The sequence below is a fragment of the Colius striatus genome, chromosome 1 (assembly GCF_028858725.1).
Source record: "Colius striatus isolate bColStr4 chromosome 1, bColStr4.1.hap1, whole genome shotgun sequence".
Taxonomy (NCBI): domain Eukaryota; kingdom Metazoa; phylum Chordata; class Aves; order Coliiformes; family Coliidae; genus Colius; species Colius striatus.
Genome location: NC_084759.1, coordinates 101,485,578 through 101,509,144, shown reverse-complemented (window position 1 = coordinate 101,509,144; position 23,567 = coordinate 101,485,578). Strand labels below are relative to the sequence as shown.

Sequence of the window (23,567 nt, the reverse complement as noted above, 5' to 3'; positions counted from 1 at the left end):
AGGTCAAATTCAAAATAATACCAAAGGGTAGATTTTCTCCATTCTTTGTTGCAGGTTTTTTATTATATGTTGTTCCCTTTCTGTCCCTACTTCTATAAATAATGATAAGTAATGTGTCTTTCTGACATCTCTATGTATTTAAGTATATGTATGTACTCCACTTCTGATAGAATTCAGACGGATAGACTGAGTCTTGTGAAAAATTGGCAAAATCCCAGTTTTCCAAAATAGAATATAGAGACAGAGATAAAGGTATAAATATTTCAAGGTCTGAGGAAATCAATACCATGCCTGTAATGAATTTTAGGGACTATCATAGCACAGTCTCAGTTGAGGTGTTTTCATGTTGTGTTACTACATGTGATGTTACAGGATCTTCTAACAAATTTCCAATGAAACATGGACCCCACAAGACCATAGCTCTAGTCAAGTTATCAAAGTTGTTCAAATAAGGTCTTTTAAAAAAGTAGAGGTTTCTTAGTGTATTAAAGAAGCATCTATCTGGCCAATTTGTAAGAACAGATATGTATATTGACATCAGTTGTCTAAAAAAGGAAGTTTTATGCAGGTGCATTCTCCCAGTTAAACATATGCACACAATTTTTTTCACTTCAAAATGCATATTTTGCTAGTTTAATTTTATTAATGAGGAGGTGAAATTAGCTGAAAAATAACATTACCTCTTAAAACCTTGGTTTGTCCTATACCTTCAAAAATATCTAAATTGTCCGTATATGATTGTGTATCAAAAGAAGTGAAGTTCAGTTTGATGGATAACCCTTGAGGCACACTAAAAATAAAAAGAAACAAAGAGAAAAATAAACCTCCAAACTGAAAATGATGTTGTTTTTTTTTAAAAAAAATCGTTTTTTTAAATTCATTGCATGCTTGAATTATATTAAGTCATGAACAATTTAAAATTACATTAATCAAGGTGACCTATTTGGCAAACATCTAGTTTGTAAAACTACCAAAGGAATGGGGCATAAACCTTCTGTAACAGTACAATAATTCCTTTATTCACTGCAGTTAAGTATATATTAGGAACTGAATCTTCCTAGAAGAGAAGAGAAATAAAATCTTGGATATATTATAAAGTGACTTGTAAAACATTTTTATAGGGATAATAAAAACATTAAAACAGCATCTCTCTCATTGGTTAGTTAAAAATCCAAAAGACTCCTCCCTCATAGAAACAATTCTGTTTAAAAGGGAGACAAAATGTGAACACCACATTGAATGTTCCAGGCTTTTACTATCAGTGTTGCCTTTTTTTTTTTTTTTTAAAGCAGGTAAAAGCAGGTTTTTTTAAAACAGATGGTTGTTTTTGTCATTTATCAACCTATAGTAGCTCTGCAGCACCTGTATAATACTATTTGCAGTTATTCATAATTCTTTCAAAAATTTAGCTTCTGTTTTGTACATGAGTGGTATAGACCATCTTCTTACAAGGAAAGGCAGTGGGAACTGGGGCTGTTTAGTCAACACCCTGATTAAATGTATATCCATAAATGACATGGAATTCCTGAAAATTCCAGCTGTTACTAATAGTTATATCATATACAGCTATAACCTAAACAGCAGTATTTACTGTGATACTTTAAAACAAGTATCTTACTATTATTTTGAGTTACATGATTTATTTTAAACTTACAAGTGTGTTGCTGTCTATGCATATAATACACAGGATGTCTTAAAAATAACATCTAAGATTTTTTGTAATTGGGAAAATTATTGATATAGTTATGGGGTTAGGCATGCAAATTTTTAAATAAAAGCTACATAAATATGAAAGAGCAAATGCTGTTACATATTTTCTGTGATGGGGTGTTTGGGGATAAAAATATATGGCATAAAGTTGAAACAATACCAGTAATAACAAAAAAGTTAGGTAGCAAATTATTGGAAAATGGCTTACCGTATAATCCATTGGCAAATGATATTTGCATTATATGGCTTTGGGTAATTCATAGAATGAAAAGACCCAGAGGAATCAGTCAACATAAATTTTCCATCACAAACTGTAGCTGTAAAGATATAATGAAGAATGTTTGTCTAAATGCCATATGAAAAACAGAATCAGAGCCAAAATGAAGGTGACCTTTGATATTGATTTACATGGATTAGCTTGGAAATGCTTTGTAAACAACAATGGGAAGACAAAGTAAAACACATTGCTCACTTACTCTCACTTTTGGTTCCTGTGATCATTTGTTCTCAAAATACTATATGAGAAGAAAAGCAGTACAGATAATCTACTTTTAAATTAGAGACAATCCAGGTAATCCTAACTAGTCCAAACAAGTCCAAAAAATCAAAATACAACTGTGGAATTCAACTAATCCAACTCTTTTCCTTTCATTTTATCTTAGACATTTATAAGGAAACAGGATCTTGCTTTAACTGTTCTCATCTACAGCTACTTTAAGTTAGGAAACTGTTTGCATTACCAGAAACAATTTGATATCATGTGAATTAAAGCAAGAAGGGGTACAGTTGACTATCACTATCTCTACTTTTATTAGCTTCCTAGTTCCTTGCTTCATATATTACTAAGTACTCAAAGAGATAAGTGAATATCCCATTTCCTGCCAGCTATCGCATTTATTCATCTGAGTTAAATGGCATCCATCATTGAATATTTTTTAAAAAAGCTTTTATCAATTTTGTTTCCTTGGTGCTGTTATTTCATTCTATGCATGTTCTTCATTCTAAAAAGCAGTTATTAAAAAAATACTTTTAAGCCTCAGCAAGATTGGAAATGATAGTTCACGTAGAGCTATTTTATTTCAGCAGACAATGAAGCATTGTTGAAGATTTTGCTACATGTCTTGAACATTATGTTAGGAATCTATCTGATGATGATATTTCTTCAGTTTTTCAGAAAGCATCATAGAGCCTTTGAACAAAGATAAAATCAGTACTGTACATGATTATCTGGAGAGGTAAGGACAAGTTCCTCATTTTGAGGAAGATAATTAGACATTAGATGGAGATTTTCATTAACATCAGAAATGAAATCATACCTACAATGACTATCCAAATTATGAATAATCAATCAAATAAAAAATTAAATGGAAATTTTATTTAGCATACCCTTCCTTTGGGAAATTATATATAAAATGATGAATGAGGGCTCCTTATATGTTCAATTTATAAGTGTAAAATTCTTTTTGACTAGCACTGTAGTAAACATAACATAAAAATTAAGGTTTGTTTCAATCAGGCTCAGGCATGAACTATTAATAAAGACTATGCAGAATGAACATCATTAACAATGATATGTCTAATGTATGAACTGGAATAGAAACATACTCTGTTTTGCAGTCTTCATGGCCTTTGAGAGAAAAACAGAACACATAACATTTAAACACATTGAGAAAAAAGGTCCATTGAAGAGAGTTACTATTCTGTATAACCTTTTCATATCAGAGTAGGCTAGATATTGGTATAGAAATATTTTTTCTGCCATTTTAATTAATGTGTTTTCTATCCTTACCTAATATTTACAACCAGTTCCCATTAAGAAGAATATCACTATGAGAAGAAGGAAAGTGCTCAGTTTGTTATTACTGAAGTATGAAAAAAGTGGTATGGTTACAAATGGTTATCAAGATACATCCTGATCTAAAAAGGAGTTTATAGCACTGGCAATAATAAAACCAGAAATAGCTAATAAAGTTATAAAGAAGTTACAAATAAATAACTAATAAATGTAATGACAAGTTTGCTCTTATCAACAATTAATTTCTGTTATTGTTTCCTTTTATTTGTTTCTTCTTATCGCTTAAAAGACAGTAAGGAATTTGAAACAGGACAGAAAGATTCAGGCAAATGTCCTTAGGCTGCTCATTCACAGCTGAGTGATTGTTCCTACTTACTATCTCAGAAGTGAATAAGAAGATGGATCAGATTGGTCCTATTTCCCTGAAGAACCTCACAGTACGTCCTCATTGCAGGAAAGTGCCAGCTGTTGTCAAAGGCAGGCAAAACCACTGAAATAATTACTTTTTGCCTTCTTTCCGAGCCCTCAGAAAAACCTCAGTTGTCTACTCATGGAACAGGAGATATCTTTTGCAGAAATCACTTTCACTGCTTCCCCAACATGCATCTTACTGTCCATTCCTAGTTATTTACATGGAATACAGGGCACATTAGGAGAGCTTAATCTTGTTATCCTTGAATTGCATAGAAAAGCTCCCTGAATTGATCAGATCAAGCCCACATATTTTGCTTGACAGGATCTTTCTCTGCCAAGGGCAGTACAATACTTCCTGATTTACATATGATTAATATCTCAGTACTGTAGTGATGCTGCAAGGTAGGTAATCACAAAATGTTAGCCTAGACACATAATAACTGCAAAGAGAGTCTGCAAAGAAAAACATCTCCTGGGATCAGCCTCCAGTCTCCCTTTCCTTACACTTATATGTTACATGGCTGCTTTTCAGCAATGCCAGCCATTATTAATAGCTGCTGTTCAGACTTTCACATTTCTCTAGAGACCCTTTCATTGAAACTGCTAACTGCAGCTCTGCAATGCCTTTTGTTAGTGCACTGCATTGCAGAGCCAGAAAGAAACCTTTCAATATAATTTAAAACAATAAACTCCCAAAAATTAAGGTTCTCTGTTGCCTGAATAGCTGCTGAGAATTTGAGACTTCACTGATTTTTGCCTAATGCAGGAAAAGTCTAATAAAATTCCCCCTTGTATCCCATATTTTAAAACCACTAACAGTTGAAAATCAGAAATACTAAAGGGACTCATAATCAAGATGAAAAAATAGCAAACCAATATGTTTAAAGGTCAGCAATTCTGTTGTGTGCATGAGCATTTGTAGCATGAATTATGAATTGGCTATAAATCTCTTTGAAGTGTTTTAGAAAATCTAGACAATTTTAGCTTTTATGTGACTATTAAGTTACTCTAGGGGTGTGACACAAGTAAAAAACAAAGAGGTGGAAAAATTGGCAGAAATCCCAAAAGTGTATATGGCTTACTGCTGTTCATTTCACTGGTTTTGCAAAGTCTGCTAAGAAATCTGTATATATATAAATATAGAAAAGCTCTGAGTTTTTCAATGGAAAATTTAAAGGCTGAAAATGTAGCATAAGAGTCATGGAGCAACAATTTGTCCTCCAGTCAATGTATAGTCAATGTGATAGCCAATGTATTTCTGTAAGATTATGAGCTGAAACTGCTAAACTAATGGTAACTGGATGAACTGCTTGGAAATACATCAGTAAAGACGAACAGGAGCAAATCATCCAGCTCCCTGAAGTGGACTGTAACCATAGCTAGTTTCCTTTGGACGTTCTATTTTTACTTGTATGCACATTCCTGAAATTCCTGAAATTTTCAGCTCAGTTGTAAATATTTTTCAGTCACTGTTAAAATGCTAGTTAAAAACCAAGTTCCTCAATTATAAAGGAGCAAGGCATTCACAACTTATATTTAGCAGAGATTCAAGGTAAGATGCAAATCAGATCCCAGAGCCATTTGCATAAGAGGCTATGCCTCAGCTAAAAAATTCTACTCAAGCATGATTCATAACTTAAACCACTGTGTAACCTCGAGGGCACAACTGAGTCATGTCTACATAGCTTTGACTGCAAATAGGTGAGCTTATTTTTGCATTTGCCACTGTTTGAATATCAATTAAATTCTGGACTATATAACAAATCTGAATGTAGTATCTCTAACAAAATGTGAGCAAAACTTCTAAATTCAGACTTAATAATTCATAGTCGATAAAAATTATTAGTTTTAATGAAACGTGTAATAAAATGTCTTAACTATAAGGATCTTTTAAAAAAAAATTAGTTATATTTAAATAAAAAAAAATACACCCCAGACACAATCTGTGTGTCAAAACAATAGTATGATGGTAGAAATGAATGGATGGATAACTCTTTAGGGTTGTGTTACCTTAACACTTGCAGTAGAACAAAGACCTAGCTGGAGGCTACTTTAGGACCTTCTGATTTCCTCAATTGTAGGAGGTCTTGCACAGAGCCTAACGCTGTTATGATCTATCTGGATGCAGCTGTTATGCTAAATAGACATTTGTGTGTGTTTCATCGACTGTTCCACTCAGTATTTTGATGGATATTTTCCCCCAAAAGTTAATCTAAATCTTCCTTCTGAGTTGGCTGTGCTCAGAAAATAGCAGGTAAGGGTAGGTCTGCAATTCACATATTTTTTTAAGAAAATTTCACTTCTAATGGAAGAGATCAGCATGTCACCAGCCTTCAGAATCAGACTTGTATATTCTTTAAAAAAAGTGATATTTTACTTGTTGGTTTGTTTTTAAACCAAAGACCAGCACTTTACATGTTTCTGAAAGGTCAGGCTAGACTGCCCTCACCATTCTCAAGAAAGCCCAGAAGGCTGTCCTCACAGTAGAAAGGATACAAGCTTTTCAGATTTCTAGATTAGAATTCTATAAAGAACAAGCAAACCCACCACTCAGGGAGTTAATTGTTCCATCTTCTCATAAAACATCTGCAAAAGTTTTCTTTACAAGAAGATTTTACAGATTTTTAACTGAGAGCTTAGGCTCTGAAGAGCAATGTGTAAAATATTATTATGCATTCCTCCCTACCAAAAATCACACACCTTCTAGTAAGCAATAATGCTGTCAGACTCCCTGTGTTCACCGCTACATAGACCAGTGGCTGCTCTGCATGAAAAGGTGCTCAGGTAAACCAGGCAGTCAGATAAAGGCAAGCAAAAGCACTGATGCTGAAGGACAGAATCCCAACCAGGTTGCAGGTTTGTAAGATTTTCCCAGTATCACCAAGAGGTTGAAGTTGGAAGGTACTAACTTCTGGCTCAAGAAGGGCTAGCTAGAGGTCATTGCCCAGATTTTCTCAACATCATCTAGCATCTATTACTGTGGTGGTAGCAACGCAAACATTTGTGTCAGTCATACAGACAGTCCCATTCCCTAATGCTCAATGTAGTGAAATGCAGGTGAGTGGCCAACAGAGTTGGGGTTTCTGCCAGGGCACCATCCTGCTGCAGCAGCAGTCATACTCACCAGTCCTGTCCGCAAAATACTGTCACTGCCCACCCTCCACCCACCCGACCCATTGCCCTATCTGAGTTTCTGGATGTATAATATCAGTGTGTCTCAGTGTACATACTAACCTGGGAAAAGCTGCTTGTAGTGTTTTGTATGATGATATTTTTAATACTGGAATCAAAACAGAAACCTGTAACTCCAGACATTCCATTGTCTGGTTTATCACACTAGGTTTATATCTGTATAGAGTCAAAATTTAAATTTATATTTGGAAAAAATGTTATTTGATATTACTGTTACAAAATGTCTTAATGTATTTCTATGCAATAAAAAATTTACATTATATTTATATGTAATTAAGATTCATGTAAAAACATTATTTTTATTATTTTTATCAATATAGCCAGATTGTATTATTTTTTTATTATTTATTAAACATATTCTTCATTAATGAGAATTTTTTTAAAATTGTCTCCATTTACAAGACAAAGTTTATGACATTTACCCTTGTTTTTATTTTTAGTGGAATTGAACTTCATTGTGCATTTAATGAACTATTCCCTGTCTACAGACAGGTTTAAGTTTGTTACAGGGGTTTATATTCTTACCACACTCTTTCTCATATTCATCTGAACCATCTGGGCAGTCCGAGACTCCATCACAAAATAAATCTTTTTCAATGCAGGTTACACCATCATCACAAAGTTTAGTGGCTGGCAAACACTCAGCTGAAATAATGAGGACAATAACATTAACAATATCACAGTTTCACTACAAAGGAAAATTATTTACATCTCATTACTTCAGCACAAATCAAATAATCTTCTCTATTTTGTCTTACAAAACTGAATTTTTAGAAGCCTGGAATGAAATATCACATACTAAAAGAAAAGAAAAATTTGGCATAGAACAGAGGAAATTCTAAGTAGTTATGTAATTTTTGAAACTAAACTTGCAGTAGGACTGGAATAAAATTTCTATGAACTTTTCCTTCCTCTAACCACATAAACGATGCAATATAATAAATGACATTTTCCTTTTTCTTATGCTTGAATAACATAAGAAAACTATTCTTTTGTTTAAATACCAGTGCAAAATCTCTAGTTTTAGTTGAATACTATTTAATTAAATTTCTTCAACCTCATCAGACTCCAATGTTGCAATTCATCATGCTAAAGAATCCCATTTTTTAACCAGCATATATTGAAAATTAAAGTCTTGAAGATTGGATTTTGAAAGGCCAAGAATATCAGAGTTGTGATTTAAATTCATAAGTTAAGAGCAGCTATTTGCAAAAAGAATGTATGATCAGATTCTTAAAGTCATGGAATCTCACTTGAACTGTTTTTCTAGACATAAATATATTCATTCACTGCAAACATGCTGTTTTAGTCTTTAGATGATTTTAGTCTTAGATATCTACAGAAGTCAATTAGGTCCTATTAAAATGAGAAAAACTATGCAGCTAAAATAAGCTTTGGATAACTCCTAAATCAAAAATTATTGAAAATTACATTAGATGATGTTGAAACTATTCACCTAGCAATATTTACATAATTATTTTACTTCAGTAAATATTGACTGGAAAAGGTCAAAATTTATTATGTAAGAAGGACAAATATGAATCTGTAAAATTCATCTTGCTGCCTCTAGCCATTATTGCTAGATTCAATTGTTCTTAAAACTTAGTTCTGTAATCAGATTAATATATGCTTGTATGATATTGTATTATATATCAGTATAAGTGACAAAGACTGAAATTGGTTTGGATATATTATAGCATTTCAAAGTACTATACAAAACACTTTTTGTATTAACAATGCAGACAGTGTGAAGCAAGAGAGCTACCATTTTGAACCCAAACAAAACATGCTTTAGCCAAGTGTCAGAGGTCATACAATGCCAATGAATGAATTGATATGGATAAGCAGAGACAAAACTGTGCATTCTAGACCCAGAAAAAAAAGACCTCAACCAATAATCTAGGAATACATTTTGCACAAGCCCAGTATGCAAGGAAACATCTTTGACAGACACCATCATTTAGTATTGTTCTTCAACTCGGAAAACTAATCAGCATTGCCACCTACTGGATAGAAATAAATTAACATTTTCTAGATTTTTAGTTTTTTTTTTTTTTTTTTTTTACAGCAGATGGCTGTAAATTATGACGTAATTTCTATAGTCAACTGAAAAATAGCAGTAAATGCACTAGACACATTTGAAAATTATAATGAATGCCATTTATATTCAACTATATAGTAAGGCTAGGAGCGATTTTCAAAGATATGAACAGATTTGGCTTTCTATCCGTCTTCACATAAGAGTTTGCTAACAGCTTTTAGTTTAGTTTAGTTTTTGTTTGATTTTTTTTTTTCAAAAAGCCCCAAGAACTAATAGGAAACAAAAATAAGCAATCACCATGAGTGTCAATCTATATATCAATATAAACAACACATACTCAATTTTTGTGGAACATACAGTTTTAGAAGTCCTTGCAGGCTTAAACTGTTCATATAATCTCCCTGCTTCTCCCCATACATAGTTACCTACCTGAAGTCGGTGAAGTCTTGCTTGTGGTGAGATGTCCTGAACATAGGCAAACACAGTCCAAAGTTAGAACTCTATTTCTTGCTCTCTTAGAGCACCTCTGCAGTTGCTTGGGCAGAACTAAGCAGCAGCTAATCTGCTCTTGTGTGTGCATTACTTGCTGCATCCCCAAACCACAGCTTAGGTACTGATTAGATAATACCATATTGAGTGGCTTGATCCTGAAGGTAAAATGTCACAATAAACGTAAGAAAAATTTAGTGGAACCCCAGCATAGTTTAAATCTTATTCTTAAAATTCTAGTCACATGCTTTTCATCAACTCCAAAGGACTCCCCTCGTCTCAACTAAAATAACAGAAGTGCTTTATTTGCTTCCTTCCCCTGGTGTGTAAAAGTTCTGACCTGAAGATGGTGTCAAGGAACTTGTAATTAGGCTTGTGGGATCTGTTGAAACAAGAAAAGGCAACTTTAATATTAGTACTAAAATGTATATGTACATTTTCTTATAAATAACACTACTCAACAAAACAATTATTGCAGTGGGAGAAGAGGAACCTCAAAACTATCTAGTATTTGTATGTTTACCTACAAGCACGCATACATACATACATACATACCTGTGTGTATTCATATTTACCCATGAACAAATTCACAGGAACATAGGCAGATTTGTGTTAGTAACCAAATTGCAAAATATTCTGGAAAAATTGAATATTTATTTGTGATTACTGCAAAACAACTTCCACTTATTGATGCCTTTAATTATGGTCACAGAATATGCCCCTGGTGTTTCCAGCTCTCCAATAGTTTCCCTTCACTTTTTGAATTTGCATTAGTATCTGTGTTTATTATTTCTAATTTCTGCATTAGGACTCAAATATATGGGTAGAATAATTACTTCCTCAGCAGAAAAGAATGCCCGTATCACTGCAGTTTGTAAGATGGAAAGTCAGAAGGAATAAAGTGAGAGATTCAGTAAGGCTTTCTCTACAGTTTTTCATCTACTAGTTTTGCTGTCAAAAGTTGATGTTTGTTGGTTATAGACTTTTGTTAGATGTTCCTACTCTCATATTACTAGTGAAGAAATGTGCACAAGGACTTCCTACAACATGCTAATTTGGGAAACACTATTAAGGTAAGATAGGCCATTTTGTATTAAATGGATTATAAAGTATTCTATGTCATCAAATTTAAGGACACATTTCCTCTGGCAGAGATTAAAAAGATCCAGAAAAAGGTACAGGGAAGGCGCAGCTGGATGAACTGTTCTCACACAGCTACACTCAGAAAAAGCAAGGAATCAGATAGTGTTAGCAAATATACTCAGGCACATTCCCCACTCCTCACTATCGTTCCCTATTTCTTCTTGAGTATGATTAGCAACATTGAACTTAGGACTCAGGGGAACATTGAGATAGCATACCAGAGGAAGGGATAGGTAGGAGAAAAATTGCTAGCAGTTTTAAATGTATCGTTAGGAATAAGTTATAACTATACACTTTGGACTATACCTGTTGGTAGCTCAGTCAGTAGACTAATAACTCTTCCCATGTTATGACTGCAATTACACTAACAATAAATACTTGTCTCCTGTAGTCATATTTCTTTAGCTCACATAAATTACACAAAGCTCTTGTTTTGAGTACCATGGCATGGAGAAATTCTATGTGTTAATTTAGATGCAGTTTGTATGCAACAACTCTGCTTGCATCTCCTGCTGCAAGACATCTGCTATTCAGCTATTGTTCAGATGTCTGACTGACTTTTGGCAGATTTGTGAATTTGTGAGACAAAGGAGTTGTGTCTGCTTCATATCCTTTCATGATAAGCCTTCCAGTGGTAGTAGAAGGAATGTCTATCTATCAACATTGCTCAATATACTGTTAACCACACCATGAGAAGACTCCATGGCTTTATCTACTTGCCTAAATTCATGAAAACGTCAGCTTTTGACTCAGCTGGACACTCAACTTCTATTTTGATCCACTCTTTAATATCTTAGAGCTTTTGTATAGACTTCAAATCATTGCTTTTTCAAACAGTAAGAAACAATGAAATGTGGCGATCACTGAATGTACCCTAGCAGCCAAGCCAGAACTACAGCAAGGCAAATTTACCAAGTTATACTGTCTGAACAGCAAGTCTTGTTTATCAGTAACAAAAAATAGTTTATGTTATGAAAAATACTGACCTGGTGAAGTTAAAGGCATCGTTGTAGTAAGACTTTCAGTAGCTACTGGAATAAAACAAGTTCATTATAAACTTTTATTGCATAATATGTAGTTTTACACAACTCAGGGAAAAAAAGATTAAAAATTAAAATAAAAATCAGCTGTGACTATCTTTCTTTGAATTTCTGTCATTGTCCTGCTTCCCTCCTTTTGACTATGTCATTCTGCTTCCAGGTTTTTCCTCAAACTCTATGATCTTCTTAAGAAGGAAAGTTTAAAACTAGTCCCTTTCAAGACTCAATCTCTATTAAATGTATTATTTCTTATTGTATTGTTATAGTATTGTTATATTGTATTATTATAGTAAATGTCTTCATCTGGGAAATCTCTGTCTTGATACTTTTTAAACTATGGAGATTTTCAAAGCACCTGTATTTTGATGAACAATACTTAGATTAGATAAATGAGTGAAAATTGACCTGGGATAATTTGCAAGAAAGCAAGTTCCTTTAATCATTGTGAAAACTGATTTCAAGCAAGTCACTTCTGTGTAGTAGTTACCTCCCTCTCTGAAATAGGAATACGACTTCCCTTGCAGAGCACACTGAGATATAGAATGCAAAAGTGCCTTATATGATTATGATTGTTCATTAGTTACAGTTGTTATTTTATTGAGACACTCCTGATGGAATGGACAGGTGATATCTCTTATGAAAAGAGGCATTTAAATGATCCATGGCAAAAAAAAGTTTGACTATTTCAAAGTTCATCAATAGGTACACAACCTTTTAAAAAGCTCTTTATAATTTTCTTTGGTGGCATTTTTGAAGTATAATGAGCAATCACTTTCCACAGTGATGAGTTATTTAGAAGAAATTTTTATATGTGGTTGAGGTAGTAAAGAGAAATAAAGATGTCAAGACTCTGAATTTACCCTTTGAAGAACTAAATTGCTTAGCAAAAAATGCACCTTTCAGAACAGAATAAGAGATACTGCACACCAGATGTCCCATTCCTCTTAAAGCATTCAATTGCTACTTAGTAGTATCTCCAGAAGGCCTTCAAATGTCAGCTAATCAACTTCCGCTTCAAAAGATTCCAATTATTTTTTATCCTTAGCCTCAGTGAAGGTCTATTTCGAAGCTTATTGAAATTTAAAAAAAGGGTTTTTATTGATCTTATTGGGCTTCCACTTAGGCTTTGATAAATTTTCCATTACTTACATAAGACCATTGTATTTGTATATTTGCAGAATTTAAAACTAGTTAGTGTTTAAAACAATATTATTTTCTTTTTCTTTTTTTTTTTTTTTCCCAATTGCACTTCATCTAAGCTTTAAAGGAATGTGAAGTCAGTTCCTTGGCCATACTTCTCTAGAAGCCACACTCTGTATTCAGTTTATTATTTTTACTGACATCTTTTCAATAAACAAGTCTTCACCTACTGTGAGGCTGAGCCCTTTTCCTCATTCTTTAGCAAAACAAAATGATAATTGCATTTACTTATGAAACAACACAATTGGGGCTTAATTGCTTTAATTTGAGGGATAATGAAATTACGACTGTTATGCTACATAAAGGAGATCAAATGGAGTGGTTTTCACTGGGCAATCACTGCTTTGTCCTTTACTCCTTCCTTAATGAACATATACAATGCTGTCCCAATGCTATTTGGGACCCAAAGTTCTCATTCATGTTGCCTATAGATCTCAAGGATTTATATAGAGAAAGAATGTTCGGTAGGATTACCTGTGATTTGTATGCTGTTTTCATCAATTTTTAAAGTCTGTGTAAGATTGGTTTTATTTGCATTGATACCCTCACGCAGTTCCTTTTTAACTTTCTCAACTGTTACCATTTGAGTCAAATAAAGGTTGAAGATCACAACAACACTAGGAGTACAAAACGGAGAAGGTGATTAGTTATACAAGCTAATGAAGTAAGTCTACTATATGACTTATTATCTAGACAATAATTCATTCCAACACAAGTTCCATTTCAAAGTCAGTGTCCTGAAGTGTTGACTGGCAAAGGTCACACATAAAGAAGCACCTCTTAATTATCAGGTAGGTTTGAACTTCAGAGAAGCAGGGTTTTTTTGCTCTTATTTTCACTGTGGAAAAACACAAACCAACATTCATATCAATTGCTGCAACAGAGTTGAATTTGAAAAACCTGAGAGAGGAAGGTTTATTGCTATTCAACAAGTCTGCCACTTCAAGCCCTAAAAGAGCGATGGTTAACCTTGACGCATTAGGAAATATTCATTATACAAAACTATAATACAAAGTGATCACTTTTGGAAGCAAACATCATCTGTGGATTCTGCATCTACGAGGATCTACTATGTGACTACCTGTATTCTCATATGGCAACAGTAATGGCTGAAAGTACACATATTTGGAAATAAATGGTAAAACAACGTTTAACTTTGATGGGGCCTGAATCTTATCCAGAGTGTTTTCTGTTTACTCTCTCCCATTCCTTCTAGATAGTATTATTAAATTTTAAATTTGTAGCTAGATGAAGGTAGTGTCAAAGTATGACACTTGATAAGTATCCATTTACTTAAAGTTAGGTGCAAAGTTTTTTATACTTAAACATTCATATCATCCAGTTGCAACTGACTCAGTAGTGCTTTTTGATAAGAGGTGATTAAACCTGCTGTTTTGCTGGGCATAGTTTGCAGTTTGCAATATATGGAAAGAAAATCCACTCTAATTTCTTACATGTTTCTGATAACCTCTAGGCCATGCTGAGCAAGCAAAAACTTTTATTGCTGTACTTGTAACTCAGCAGTTTCAAGAGTGAAATAACAAGGAGATTGCCCAAAGGGGTAAACACTCTAAATTAAAAGAGTCTACTGGAAAATATTTTTTGAGATAAAATAATATTTCAAGTATTATTTCAAAGATGAGGTGAAGACAAATCCATACCAATGTATTAAAAGTCAGATCCAACAGTCACTGACATCAGATTTTCTGTGATTTCTGTGGTATTTGTGTCAAGATACAGGATGGAATTAATTTTACCAAATATAGATGTTTACAGTGCAAATGTCTAGATTCCCATTGTAGTTGATGAAAGAAATAATCTGTTCATTGGCATAATCGGTCTCTTCCTAAAAGAGGGGTCTAAACTGATCAGATAAGAAAACTTTAAAACCCCATTACTCACAGAGTCTTGAGCTACGAGCTCAGAGATGTCTCCATCTTTGATGAGCAAATTTTGGTGAGAACCAGTCCCCTTCTATGTGTAGAAACCAAAGTATGCTGATTTGATCTACTTTCACAAATACAAAAACCTGGAAGTGACCTACTCCTACCACTGTGTGCTCCATTCTCTTGATGTTATGAAATCCTTCACAAAGTGATCATACTGCAGCTTCCTAGTTAATTAGTTTTATGTCCTCACTGTTACAATAAAACAATTATTCTAATTAAAATCTGTTTCCCATTTTCATCATACATGTATTCATGGTTGGCTAATACACATTTTTACTTTGCAAGTAGAGTCACTCAAATTAAATGTCTCTCCTCTGAATATTTATCTACTTTATGTGTTCACAGAAAACATGTTTATCACAACAACTTGTACCACAGAATCACAGAATTTTATCATTTAGTGTCATGTAATGTGCATGTTAATTTTGTGGTCTCACCTAGAAGACAAGTAATTATATAGTTCATTTCTCAAGGTCTTCCAGTTCTTCTAGAGTCTTAATATTTTGTCCTCTGTTTTGTTCTTGCCTATCCCAGTGTGTCATCAGATCTTTCTTTATTTAAAACTTAAGCTACCAATGATAATATGGGATCTGTTACCCAATCTAAGCAGCTTTCAGCAAGCAAGCTCAGCAAAAACGGATATCCTTTCTATCTAGTTTCCCACCTACTTCACTGGACTTTTCTCATTTTTCTTTCAAAACCGACTGTCCTAGGGACTCTTTTTTTCCCTTCTAATTCTAAAGAATGCTTTTGGGGGAAAGTTGTGTCTTGAAGCTTCATAAGCTCTTTAGATCTCTAAAGATGTATTTTTTCATCTATTCACTGTTCAAAGAGGAAATTTCTAAATTAATAGCATTATTGTCTATTGCCTATATTTTAAGTAAACTTGGTCATATGCAGTTACCCCTCTGACTCTCTTTCATGGCCGTCTTCAGATTCCCTGTAGAAAAAAAAAAAACAGAATAAAAAAATCCCACAACACAGAAGTATATTATTTCTCTTGAGTTTATAATGTGGTGGATAGGATAGAAGATTGTTCTGAAAGTGTTTAAAATTGGAGACAACGTTACATGTGTTTTGCTGAATCAGAACCTTATTAAGAATAGTGAAGATAGAATTAACACTACAGGTCCCACTGTATACATAAAACTTTTTTTGCCAGTTGACTTTCATTAGGACAACCAACATAACAGGATATTGCAATATGACATCAAATAAGCTTTCATAAATGAAACAGATTTTGCTGTTCTTATTTTATGGAGCTTTTAGGACATATAGGATGCAGCTTTATGTGCTGTCAAATGGCAGCCTCACTTGCCACATGTGGATTCATGTACACAAATCAGCAGATTTCCATTCAGCTTATGCCATCAGATCTCTAACCTGAACTTTCTTATAGATGACAAGGGCCAGCAACCCTGAACAAATAAAAAAACTAATAAACTTTGGGGGAAAATATTAAATAAATTAACAATTCTTTAAAATACAGAAATTTTTTTAGTTCATCTTAGGGCTCAGCCTTACTGGGTTGGTCATGGCATGGACATAAAGGAGTCAGAAGCAATTCTGCCTGAGGAAACATGGTGTCAAACTTAGTGCAGCAGCACTTGGAGGACGCAAAATGTGAAAGGAATAATGCAGCATGTTTCCCAGGATCTCTTGAAAAGCAAGGTATTGGTAAGCACACCTAAGACTAATAGCTAAGTGAAGACTTTTGATATTTATTTTTTATGTTTATTTGCAAAGTTTAAATAAATTGTACCTACTTAAACTGGGAAATTTCACATCTCCTAAATTCATTTTTCAGATCACTTGCTTGAAAGACTTCTTGTATCTATATAGAAAAGAGAAATCTTAAACCACTGCAGTAACCAAAAATACACCCAGTGCTCACTGCATTAATGTTTTTAACACTTAATAACTTTTCCTTCCCAACTCTCAACTGCAGAGACAAACTTTTTCTTTGACACTTCACTAATTTAAACAAAAAAGAATATAATGAGTTCTGATCAAACTTAGGATCTAATGTATATCATCTGGGAGAGAGGAAAAAGCCAACAGTAGGTCACGTTAGAGAATTAATATACTTAACAAATAGTCTTGAATTAACCAGAGACCAATAGATTCTTACCAATTGTTCAACATCAAAGGAAAGGACTTTGAAATCAGATGATAATTTGTTTTGCAAAGTGGGAGTGAATGATGTTCCAGAGAGTATTTGAAATGTTCCAATGTAGCCATAAGTATTCCCATATACTTCAGCTGGTTAATAAAATAAAAATTCAATTTTTGAATGATATGAAAATGAATGAAAAGCACTATATTAGATTGTACTCCACACATCATCAATACAATATTTTTAGCTTTCTATTTGGCTTTGTAATCAGAGATATTTTGCCTAATGCTGATTTTAAAAACATGATAGACATTTTTCAATGCTTAAAATAGTTACAACTGTAAGCATGTTTTTATGAATACTATTTGTCCTTGGTTCTTGTTACTTTCAATTCTGTTGTAAATATTGTTTTCAAGTATAGTGAATCGATAAAGATATGTCCAGTGATATCTAACACGAGAAAAAGATACATGGGAAGAATAATGGGGAATTATGAGTTTTTAGAGTGTTTTGAATTAAAAATATTAAGAATTACTACTTCACTACTTGTATCAAATGCTGTGGATTTTTAATATCAATGTACACTCTTTTTGATTACATCACTGTGATGGAAAGCTCTGCCTAATGATACCATTTTACTACTATCAACTAGTAGCAGCAGTCAACTTTGGGCTTCTTTGACAGCCATTTATCCTTACAACAAATGTGAATCTGTTAAAAAAATGTTTCAAATAAAGTCCTTTTTTTGTTACATATGCCAATATAATTCATAAAAACGTTTTATAATTATTGTTTGTACATGATTGAATCCTTGCCTATTCACCTTCGAAAACCTAAGTCATTAATTTAAACTCTTTCTCCAGCTACACTAATACACCATCATTACCTTTAATCTCATTTTATTTTAGTGGAATGTAATAGTATTCTGGTAGGAGAGGAAGAAAGTTGGTAGGGAGAACAAGTTTTAATATCTAGAATGAAAAGCAGTAGCAACTAAAGGGAAAACATTAATATTCTGACCAAAAAAGAGGTTTTTTAAAAAATATGGCTTTCAGCTAGTTTATTCTTACATGCTTCAGCATTAAATAGTATGGAATTTTAGTTAATGAAAGCACCAGAACTTCAGCATATTAGAATTGTTTTTTCAGGTACTAAAGTCACTGCAATGAAAAGAAAATATTTCTTGGACATTTTGCCTAACCTGTCTCCTTCACCTCATTTCAAAAGATCTTTTTGCTATTAGCTGTGAGGTCTTCATAGACCTAAATACATTTCTCTCCAATCAAATAGCTACATCACAGAAGAGCTGAGATTGGAAGAGAGCTTTAGTGGTCATTTGATTCAATCCCTCTGCTCGAGCAAATCTGCCTACAGTCAGTTGCCCAGTGCTTTGTTCAGGTGTTTTTTTAATATCTCCAAGGATGGAGACTCCATAATCTCATCAGTCCTTTACTGGAATATCTCCAGTAGCTCCTTATCTCTCATGTACTGGAGAGCCTAGAACTGGACACAGTACTCTAGGCTTGGCCTTACTAGGGCACAGTTAACATACATCCACAAGATCTGTAAACTGAAAGTTCAGTTCCACTTGAAAATCATCCTATACTGAATTATAAATTTGACTTACTTTGTCTATCAGTAACTCGATTCTATCATGTTCTGAGCATTGGGTAAATATTAAGAATGAGTTACTTTAACTTTACATAGGGTTGGGACATGACTGCCTAATGCAGGATCTTTCACATCAACCAATTAATTTAAAAGACTATTTTTTAAACAAAAATACAAGATTCTAAGAGATTAAAAACACCTAAAGCTCTACACAGATTTCAGTGGTTTATCAATGCCTTTCTAGGTCAAACCTCATTGGAGAAAAAAGTAGGAATTCACAGTTTGTCATATAACCTTCTTTAGTTGATGAGTACAATTGAATAACCAAGGCTTTATAGCTTGGATTGCATTCCAGGGTCCTCTTCCAAAGTCTAAAGCATGAAAATTACTTTCTATGGCTTCAGAACATGCTTTAAATGCTTATATTTTTTCCCTATTTTGCTCACATCAGTTTCTGGGAGAAAGTGAAAGTAAGACACACGGGCATCCACCCTCCTCCCCACCCCGCATTAAAAGCATAGTAAGAAATATGAAATACAGTTACAGTGACAAGACCACTGGCTTTGAAATCTGAAAGTGTACTGAAGAACTTCTGAAAAGGTTAAATATCAGCTACTTACCTTGTTCTAACTCCTGGGTTGATAACCACGAAAGTACAATCAGTCCAACACAAACACACACAAGAAATGCAAACAGAGAAGCAAACAAAATTTCATAGTAACTAAGAGAAACAGATTTCTTATCAGATGACTTTTTAAGCTTCATTTCTGCCTTGGAATAATGTATGACTTAAGGACTGAAAAAAGACACTACCTGAAAAGCAGAGCAATTGTTCACACGAGCAGATATTTATAGGAGACACTTGGAAATCAATTACACCATAAAACTGAATTGACATAGGTTTTTACAACATTCCCAAGCAGTCATATTCATGTACAAGATATGCAAATATGAAGAAAAGAAAACTCTTCAGAAAGCAAACAGAATTATGTCTCAGATAAAGGATAAGCAAAATAACAGAAATATGTTTGGTCACTGGATTTGTACTATTTATTTTCATTTGATGTTTTAAAGTGAAGCATAAATTAATATCCTACTATTGGATTTACTGCATGTACAATTTTTTTGGGTAACTCTTCATATGTTCAGTTATGGGGACAAGAGTGAAAGCCATATCTTTCATCATTTTGCTTAAAATTTTGCTTTAAAATTAATTTTATGCATATAGGAAACACTGGCCAATGACTTGCTCACTACTGTGCAATAGTTCAGCAAAATGTTTGGCTGAACATTACTGAACAGTAATTCAGCAGTATAAATTTAATCTGTAAGTCATGGTTCTTTCATTATGATATTTGAAAGACATTTGGAGAACTAATCAGAGAAGATATTAATAAATATATGCTTGTTTTATATTTTGTTGCCAGGCATGAAAGTACCATGAGATGTAATCCCTTGATAAAGCTAAAGCATTGTGAATGGCCAGTGATGCATGCTTAACATAGTAAATTAAACGATGTACCAACCAGTCCAAAACTTTTTGTTACGTATTTAATCTGTCTAAACTTTTGAGTATATCAGCTCCAGAAGAGTGAAGTCATATTGATTTTATGTTTTGTGTTCTTTGAGCTACTGTTTTTGACTCTGGATCAGAGGTCTTAAAGCCAGATTTATGGTGCGATAATTCTCAGCTCTCCATATGTAACTGGAGAATCTGAGCACACCAGCCATATTCCTGCCTATAAAAGGAAATGGAAACTTACCTGAGGCAATCTTTGGAAGAGACAGGCTCTAGCTACCTGTAAATTGACTGAGTGGGGATAATAAAACTTGAGAAGAAATTAGAAATGCTTGAAATAAAACTCTTGAATAACAACAGTTCTCTGCCTAGTCTTTGAGAAATGAGATATTTGAAAGCTCTTGCAACAAAACTGATCAGGTTTAAAGCATTCTCAAATTACAAATTCTTGGCCTGACCATAGTGTCCTTGTATAATATCATAACACAACGAAAGAAATTCAGTAATGTTTCCCGTTACTAATGACAAATAATAATTTACTTAAATCCAGTTTTTAAAACAAAATTCAGGACAGCTTAATCATTTTGCCCTTAAAGAGCAAGAGTTAATTTAGTCTGTATCCTACAAATAAATGAGATCTTTGAGTCATTATGGTTCATGAACCAAAGCAAGAACCAAGAATTGCTTTTTAAAATGATGGTTAAGATATCCACATTGCAGCTGTGAGGGACCTCACAGGAGCAGCAAATGACAATTTCAAGAAGGAACTGCCAGCTGTGAGAAAACCCAGGTTAAAGTAGGTTTTTCTTGAAGGACTACAACCCATGGAAGGATCCACGGAGGATTCAGGGGAAGAATGTGAGGAGAAAGGAACAGCAGAGAGAAACTGTTATGGACTGATCACAACTTTTCAGTCCTCATCCCACTGCACCTCTTGGAAATAGTAATAAATTAAATTACTTTTCTCCAAGCCAAGTCTGTTTTGCCTGTGATAATAATCAGTGAGTGATGTCCCTATACTTTTTCCTGTTTTCATCCCCTGTCCTGTTGAGGAGGGGGAGTGAGGAAGTGTCTATACGGACCTCTGGTATCCAGCCAAATTTAACTCACTGCAGTCATCCATGCTTCATGAAACAATACTGGTTTATTACTATCTTATTCCTATTATGACATTTTCTACCATGGATATGAGGAGGTTTTTTTTCAGATGGACTTTGGATTCCTCTGTTATGTTTGGAATAATTTAACTGTTTGTATCACTGACGTCATATATTACTGGTGAGAGATGAACACTATTACCAAAAAATGTCACTGACTTTTAAATTCTGAATTTATGCTTTTATGATCAAGAGATTAAATGGAATTGTAGGCATTTTCAGTTCATTTCTTTTACTAGCACCTTATATTGGATAGTCGGCTTGTATATGTGCTCATACACATTGATTACGGTCTAGCTGAGGACATAGCATGCATAGTCTCCAGTTGGAGTTGTGACTCCTGTTTGTTAAACAACTCTAGCTGGCAACAAGGTCATAGTAGCAATAATTATTAGGCGAGTCATGGACTCTGAGCTGATAATAATTAAGGGTGAGCTCTTTTGTTAATTTGTAACATATAGTCTGTGCTACTTGCCAGTCGTTAAAAAAGAATATAAGAACCTATGATTTCACATATTTGTTTGTAAATCTTCAGAATGCTCGGAGAAGACGTTGTCAGTGCTAGCTTATCATTAATCGCGAATTACAATAGCACAGCAATTTATGCTGGAAGGGACCTATGAATTCATTTGGTCCAACCTTCTGCTCCAGCCAGTACTAACTGAGGTTAGATCAAGCTGTTCAGGGCCATGTCCAGGCAAGATCTTTACAGTTCCAAGGTGGAAAAACCCATAACCACTCTGGAAAAATTTCTTATGCCAGCACTGACTACCTGCATAGTGGTATTTTTTTCCCCTCATTTCTCATTGGAATTTCAGTTGCTGTAATTTTTGTTCTCTTGGGCTTTAACTAAACAACTCTGAATCTGTCTCCATCTGCTCTGCTATACTGAAAACAGCAATTAGACACCTCTACCACCTTGTCAGACCCCAGGCATTACAGGTACGTAGGGTTATTCCATCCCACACTCAGGACTTTGCATTTGTTGAAGTTGGTTGAGCTTTATGATGTCAGACCATTTCTATGTCTTTTAGTGACAAGTACATCCTGCAACTGCAAATTTCCTTTTAGTCATTGACTTTCTTCTGCTCTTTTATTCCTCATTTCATAGAATCATAGAGTCACAGAATTGTAGGAGTTGGAAGGGACCTTTAGAGATCATCTAGTCCAACTCCCTTTCCAAATCAGGTCCACCTAGATCAAGTCACACAGGAACGCATCCAAGCAAGTTTTAAAAACCTCCAGAGAAGGAGACTCCACACCCTCCCTGAGCAGTCTGTGCCAGGGCTCCCTCACCTTCACAGTAAAATAAGTTTTTCTTATGTTTAAATGGAACTTTTTGTGTTCCAGCTTCTTCCCATTATCCTTTGTCCTGTCACTAGATACAACAGAAAAAAAAGTAATACTGCAACATCCTGCCACCCACCATTTAGATATTTGTAAATATGAATGAGAGTTCCCCTCAGTCTCCTTGTCTCTAGACTAAACAGCCTCAGTTCCCACGGCCTTTCCTCATAAGGAAGATGTTCCAGTCTCCTGATCATCTTGGTGGCCCTGCACTGGACTTTCTCCAGAAGTTCCTTGTCACTTTTGAGCTGGTGAGCCCAGAACTGGACACAGGACAACAGATGAGGCCTCACCAGGGCAGAGGAGAAGGGGACGAGAACATCCCTTGACCTGCTGGCCACACTCTTGATGCATCCCAGAGTGCCATTGGCCTTCTTGGCCACAAGGACACATTGCTGGCTCATGGTTAGTTTATTATCAACCAGGACTCCCAGGCCTCTCTCTACAGAGCTGATCTCCAGCAGTTCAATCACCAGCCCACAGGTAAATCCCCTTTTGGCTCCTTCTTATTCATTGTCCTTCAGTTTCAGCTGCATATTCTTTCTATTGGTTAGAATTCTAAAATTTATTTTTCACTTCCATGTTCTCTATAGACAGGCAGGACTCTTGAAAGTTCTATTTAGCTGGTTTGTTACATGACTAAAGTGATAAATAAGTGTGATCCATTCAGGAAAAGAGTGAATGTTTACCCATCTTCCTACCAAACCCGAGAGAAGCTATTTCAAGTTGTGAGTATTTATAGGTCATGAACAGCTTGCAGCAGAGAAAATAATAATTGGAGAAAATAATATAAAATAAACCAAATTATTTAAGTCTATCTCCAGTTTGCAAATAGGAGACTGAT

At 34.3% G+C, this 23,567-nt stretch overlaps 1 protein-coding gene across 1 annotated transcript in view; it reads right to left on the bottom strand.

Annotated features, from left to right (window-relative positions):
* TMPRSS15 (transmembrane serine protease 15) overlaps positions 1-19,465 on the bottom strand; it is a 54,338-nt gene extending 34,873 nt beyond the window's left edge. Inside the window, 11 exon segments of the mRNA XM_062006266.1 lie at positions 681-790; positions 1,919-2,027; positions 7,637-7,756; positions 9,582-9,666; positions 10,135-10,141; positions 11,767-11,815; positions 13,499-13,641; positions 15,878-15,913; positions 16,740-16,807; positions 17,105-17,235; positions 19,321-19,465. Coding sequence (XP_061862250.1) covers positions 681-790; positions 1,919-2,027; positions 7,637-7,756; positions 9,582-9,666; positions 10,135-10,141; positions 11,767-11,815; positions 13,499-13,641; positions 15,878-15,913; positions 16,740-16,807; positions 17,105-17,235; positions 19,321-19,465 — 1,003 coding nt within the window.
* Positions 19,466-23,567: the final 4,102 nt, after the last annotated feature.